Source organism: Corythoichthys intestinalis, chromosome 10 (assembly GCF_030265065.1).
Source record: "Corythoichthys intestinalis isolate RoL2023-P3 chromosome 10, ASM3026506v1, whole genome shotgun sequence".
Lineage (NCBI taxonomy): Eukaryota > Metazoa > Chordata > Actinopteri > Syngnathiformes > Syngnathidae > Corythoichthys > Corythoichthys intestinalis.
In genome coordinates this window covers 50,689,951-50,696,114 of record NC_080404.1, presented here as the reverse complement: position 1 = coordinate 50,696,114, position 6,164 = coordinate 50,689,951, and the positions used below count along the sequence as shown (strand labels likewise).

At 39.2% G+C, this 6,164-nt stretch overlaps 1 protein-coding gene across 1 annotated transcript; it reads left to right on the top strand.

Annotated features, from left to right (window-relative positions):
• Positions 1–433: 433 nt before the first annotated feature.
• On the top strand, positions 434–5,767 carry six2a (SIX homeobox 2a). The gene is made up of 2 exons (XM_057848615.1): positions 434–1,421; positions 4,661–5,767. Exons 1-2 carry the CDS (start codon positions 862–864, stop codon positions 5,013–5,015), a joined length of 915 nt encoding a protein of 304 aa, XP_057704598.1. The 5' UTR covers positions 434–861; the 3' UTR covers positions 5,016–5,767.
• The last annotated feature ends 397 nt before the right edge of the window (positions 5,768–6,164 follow it).

Sequence of the window (6,164 nt, the reverse complement as noted above, 5' to 3'; positions counted from 1 at the left end):
AGAAAACGAAACCCTTCATTTTATTCCTATTAAAATTATAATGATTTATATTCAAATTAGCAAATGATTACCTAATGATCTAATTTTCTTTGTGGGCCCCCCATCAGGACACGGGCCCTTAGAATCAGTCTCATTTTTCACCTCTATACGGCGCCACTGCATACACCATAAACAGCAACATAACGTATATTAAATACGTATAACTGAAAAGAAAATAAAAAGTCAGCTTTCAGTCTCACACAAAATGTTTTTTATTTTATTTTTTTATTTGTGTGTGTGTGTGTATGCATATGATCTTTTGCAACCGAACACACCACATCATTCTCATTGATTAGTACTCGCTGAGTCTTCCCTGCAAAGTCAAAGTGCGCGCTCCCGTCACCACACGCTCTTTGGCTCCTCCAGGTGTCTGTCAAAATGAGGTGAACTTCTAAAAAGTGTTCGGATTTAGGTGTGTGCGCGTGTGCGTAACGTTTCCAGCGGTGGGCGTGGCGGACGGGAAGCTACCTCCACCTCCACGCGCGTCAGGTTACTTTTTTTGACTGACAGCGTCACCATGGCAAATAATTCCACGCCGGGCTATTGTCTCGTCCGCGCCGTCCCCGGGCTCGAGTGACCGACCAATCAGACTGTACGTCCGCGCGTGTTTGCCAGCTTGGAATAATATTTTTAAAAGGGAGCTCCGCACAAGTGTAGAGAAGCGGTAGGAGGAGGGGAAGGCTGCAGCAACTTTTTCACTGTTTCTTACCAACTTTGGATGAAGAAGTGGGGTCTTTTTTTTCCTCGGGGTTAATGGCTGGAGTGGAGTGTCACTTTATGGACTTTCCTCGCTGATCAGAAAGTCCCCCTAGCTCCTCCACCATGTCCATGCTGCCGACGTTCGGCTTCACGCAGGAGCAAGTGGCGTGCGTGTGCGAGGTTCTGCAGCAGGGCGGCAATATCGAGCGCCTGGGCCGCTTCTTGTGGTCCTTGCCGGCGTGCGAGCACCTCCACAAGAACGAGAGCGTGCTCAAAGCCAAGGCGGTGGTGGCGTTCCACCGCGGCAACTTTCGCGAGCTCTATAAGATACTGGAGAGCCATCAGTTCTCGCCGCACAACCACCCCAAGCTGCAGCAGCTGTGGCTCAAAGCGCACTACATCGAGGCGGAGAAGCTGCGCGGACGGCCGCTGGGCGCCGTCGGCAAGTACCGAGTGCGTCGGAAGTTTCCGCTGCCGCGCTCCATCTGGGACGGCGAGGAGACCAGCTACTGCTTCAAGGAAAAGAGTCGTAGCGTGCTGCGTGAGTGGTACACGCACAACCCTTATCCATCCCCGCGGGAGAAGCGAGAGCTGGCCGAGGCCACGGGACTCACCACCACGCAGGTCAGCAATTGGTTCAAGAACCGGCGGCAGCGGGACCGTGCGGCTGAGGCCAAGGAGAGGTGAGCACACCGCATGGGCCTTCAAACAGCCACTTAAAAAGCAATGTGGGAAGAAACAGTAAAAATGACTTCATTTTAGATTTTGGATCAAATTTTTATTTCAATGAATGATCCATTAGACATTGTACGAAACCTTTCGAGACTCCATATATTAACATTAAATTTATGCCGATAATGATCATAAAATTAACCTGCATCTCTTTCGTAAAATGACAAGTTGACTAACTTCATAAAACTTGTCATTGACTAATTCCAACAACTATGTGCACAGTATTATACATAAATATTTTGACTTGACCACAACGTTTGCCAATACCTTATATGTAATACTAACACGTGACGTTCTCTCTTAAATTTAAAGAAAAATTGTTATTTTTAAATGTAGCTTTCCCATTCCGTGCTGCAAACTTTGACTAAAATACAACACAAACGGTTTTAAAATGAACTCTTTCTATAATGATTTTAATAGTGCTGCGACGATTGATTAACTCGAGTATTCGATTAGAAAAGATTTTGCTGCTTCGAGTATTCGTTTAACCGTTGTAATGGTTTATTTTGAAAGTGTTTGCATTTAGTTTTATTGCTTTCGGTGGATACACTGTATTCTAGTCTGCCTAATTTAACTTAGCAGAATCCAGGTGCTCCCTGTTAAGACCAACATAAGCTAAGTTTTTGTTTGAGCTAGTTTTTTTTATTTTTTAAATGCATTCGTAATTTAGTTCATAGGTATATATAGCCTATTTTTGTGGGAATATGTGTCTGAACCAATTGTTAAGAGCACTGTAAAAAAATATATATAGCATTTAAACTAGCGGACTTTTGCTATGTAAGTTAGCCAATTGTTCTTTTGTTGTACATAGATCCTCATTTATTTATTATACAGTTTGAGGCTCAGGTAATTTAATTTTTCATGTTCCTTATCAGATTACTCGATTATTCAAACTAATGGTTCATCGATTAATTGACTACTAAAATAATCGATAGCTGCAGCCCCAGATTTTAATAATATATACACATGCAGAAGGCATTGCAACTTTACTCCTGCATGATCTAATAAATCACAGTTGGGGCCCTGACCTAACTTCTAGGATCATTGCCATAGAGTGCCACATAGTGTATCATTATACTAGTTGTAATTCCTTTTTGTCTGCCATAAAGGACCTCAATTGGAAGATCTCCGTTTGTCTTATTAAAATAATATCAACAGCATTTCACCACTGCATGACATTTCAATAAAATCACAACTCGAATCCCATTTTGGGCCTCAACTCTAAAAATAGTATCCCTGTCATAAATTGATCCCAACTTTTCATAACATCCACGTGAAATGCACAAACATCAAAATACATTTACACTCATTTTTATGATGTACCCAAAACAACTTTGGCCGTAAAAGCTGAATTAGTCGTCACTGTTTTGGGTTTCTGACCCTAAATTTAGGACCCTGCCATATAGGAAATTCAATTACTACCACACTTAACTGAATAATTGGACAATTTTATTTTAACATGACATAATAGCCATGCAGCCTTTGCCAAAATGATCCTTATGGCTCGAGTTAAAAAATATAAAAAATAAGATTAGTTTATATTTTGAGAAGACAACTGATTTTTATGCTTTTCAGTCGTATATGGAAGTAAAAAAGATGTATTATAACAATATTGGTAAATTTGAAACCAAAGGTGTGCAAGTAACCTATGTTCAAGAAGTTACTTTATGACACTTTAGTGAAGGTTTCAATGGAAAACTGATTTTATTGAAGTGCTTGCGATGAAAGAAACCAAAATGACAGGACACACACTCTGCTGGTGATAAAAGTATAACTGACGTGTCTTTTAGTTTTAATAACCACACTTGTGGTATATAATTAAGGCAATAGAGGAGGGGGGGCAACAATATTTTTCTGTATGCTGCTGATCACCACAAGAAAACAACTTATTTGCATGTGTGTGCTTTCCAAGTGGAGGAAGACATGTTGCTGTCAGGTGTTGCTCGGTGTCTTCTTTCACCCCCGGGCCACTAATTCGAGGCTGAAAGCTGCAAATAAATCATGTCTTCCAACAGAGCGCACACAGAGTGAGTGTGCATGAAGGAGTGGACAACTATAGGCATCATGCACATGTCGGTCTTTTCATTTACCCCTTTCCTTGAAATAGACGGAAGCTCCTTCAAAGCGATTTCCATTTTCACACCAGAAAAACTACTTTTTAAAACTCAATGAAAACCTAAATGTCATTAAAACAGTTGTCGTTATAAGGTACACGAAAGGTATTGCAAAAAAAAAAAAAGTCAAGAAATCTGTAGTATTGCAGTCCTGTGTAGTTAAACTGCAAGTTTAAAAAAAAAAAAAAAAAAAACAGGGAATACTTGATGGAGGGAATATCTTTATTTTTTACTTATTGCATGCTTTTTCTTCATGAAAAATATTATTTTAGATTAATTATAGGAAAAAAATTCAAAGTATTGTAGCTACATGATTTATCTTTGAGTATGTTTCTTTTATTTGTTTGTTTTTTAATATCCACTGAAAAGCAGTGTTTAGGCGTGTATATATTTTGTTAATATAACCTGGAAATTTAAGTCTAACGTAAATAAATGAAATAACCACGGGTTCCGTGTGCATTATTAGGTGAACAAATGAATAATGTCATATTGGTTGTTGTTGTGATAACCCAGATAGCAGACTGACATTGAATAAACGTTGATTTTCCATCAAAATCATCAGTATGGTTGACATCGAAATTTTCGACGTCAAGTGACGTTAAACAACGTTGTTCTATGGTATGTCAGGCGATGGTTGGGTTACCATTGTTTTATAGTTGATGAACTAATGTTGACAAATAGTTGATTTATGATTGACCGGGAAATATGATTAAAAAGTCATTGAATTATGGATGAGCGGGTGTTTTTGTCGAAAACATAACATTGATTCAGCGTTGTTTCAATAATATTAATAATCGAAATGACGTTTAGGTTAGGTAAGGATTTCAACTTTGAAACAACATTAATTGAGGGTGCAAAAGTGATGTTGATTCAAAGATATAAGATCGACAGCGGAATGTTGATCCAACATCTTTTCAATGTCTGTCTGCTATCTGGGAAAATTTGCGTTTTACATTATTTCGGGTGGATCGAAGGCAAGCTCATATTTGATTTGTTCAGTATAGTCTTCAAAAGATATGCGTTTTATTTTGTCTTTTGAACGTGCCAAACTATTCACCGCATTTGTCTGCTTGCAGGGAGAACAATGAGAACTCAAACAACAGCAACAATAATAACGGCAATCCTCTGACTTCCTCCCTAAACGGAACTAAAACTCTTTTGGGAAGCTCGGACGATGACAAGACGCCGGCGGGCACGCCCGATCACCACACGTCCCCGAGCCCGGCGCTGATGCTGGGCTCGGGCGGGGGCCAGCTGGCCCCCTTGCACGGCCTGGCGCCCCCGCCCGGGCCCAGCGCCATCCCGGTGCCTGGAGGCGGTGGCGGCGACCCGGTGCATCACCACCACCATCACCACCACCACCACCATTCGATGCACCACGACACCATACTGAACCCTATGTCGTCAAACTTGGTGGACTTGGGCTCGTAGAGCAAGAGTTTGGAGGAAGAGATTTTTCAGTCGTTTTTGCCTTTTTCAATATAGAAATGTGCCAGTGGGATTTTTCCTCTTTTTTATTTTTATTTTTTAAGAAAGCACTTAAAAGGGACGACATTTTCTCTTCAATTGGCAAAAAAGGTGAGGCGGGTCCATTCTGGTGGAAAGACAAATGAACAGTATTTTAGCAAAATGTATGTCAGATTGTTGAAAACAATAATAAAAATGTCTTAATTATTTCTAATCGTTTTACTATAGGTGGATTAGATTGTTATTGTTTGTTTACAGGGTTTTCTAAGAGAGCCCATTTTTTGTTGGTGGTGTTTTTATTTTGTTGAAGCAGGGAGTGAGTGAATCAAAGGGAGTCGTCCTTAAGTGTCTTATAAGAAGCCGTCATAAGATGAAATGTCTTTTGAATAAACTCTTGATATTATGATGATTATTTTTACTATCATTTGGAGAGGAAAAAAGGACTGCATGTGAAGTTGACATGATGAAGCCTAAAAGAAATCGCTTATAGTTTCATATATTGTTTACAATAAAAACACAAATGTGTATTCAGTTGGACTATTTCGTTCTTTTGACCCGGACGGAAAATTATTATGGATGTTTTCTGTTCGTATTTTATTCATGGTATGTTTTGATGGTAAAAAAAAACATTTACCAAGTTAATTATGTGGGCAATGCCATGTAAATGAAAGGTTTTAAAACGGCCATCCTACAATTATTCCTTCGAAAATTAACCTTTTTTTTTTAAACGGTAAAATAATTGTTTATTAAAGTAAGCAAATTATCCAGTAACGCGGGTATTTTGTATGAATTAATTCAATGAACCTGGACAAATTTAGCAAGATTTCGCAATAAAATTGTTGCTATTATAATTATTTTGTGTGTGTGTTTTAATTGAGGGCTACTTCATGTGAACATTTTTTTTTAACTTGTTCGGTAATATGAAAGTTAGATAAACATTACGATAATTACGTCACCATTATCAACTATTTTCCTCCCGCCTCATGTGAATGTCCATGTTTTTCTATGAAGAGACCATCTATAAAAATACAAGTTCTAAACTGACGTCAAAAGCGTCACCATGGCAGCGTGTCGTAAACTTGTTCTCCCACGCAAATGAGCGTGTAAAACGTC

What these genes read in the sequence shown, in the direction of transcription:
- six2a (XM_057848615.1), top strand. Translation starts at nt 862, where the DNA reads ATGTCCATGCTGCCGACGTTCGGCTTCACGCAGGAGCAAGTGGCGTGC. An exon ending in GCGGCTGAGGCCAAGGAGAG is followed by an intron (nt 1,422 to 4,660) that starts GTGAGCACACCG and finishes GTCTGCTTGCAG; the next exon opens with GGAGAACAATGAGAACTCAA.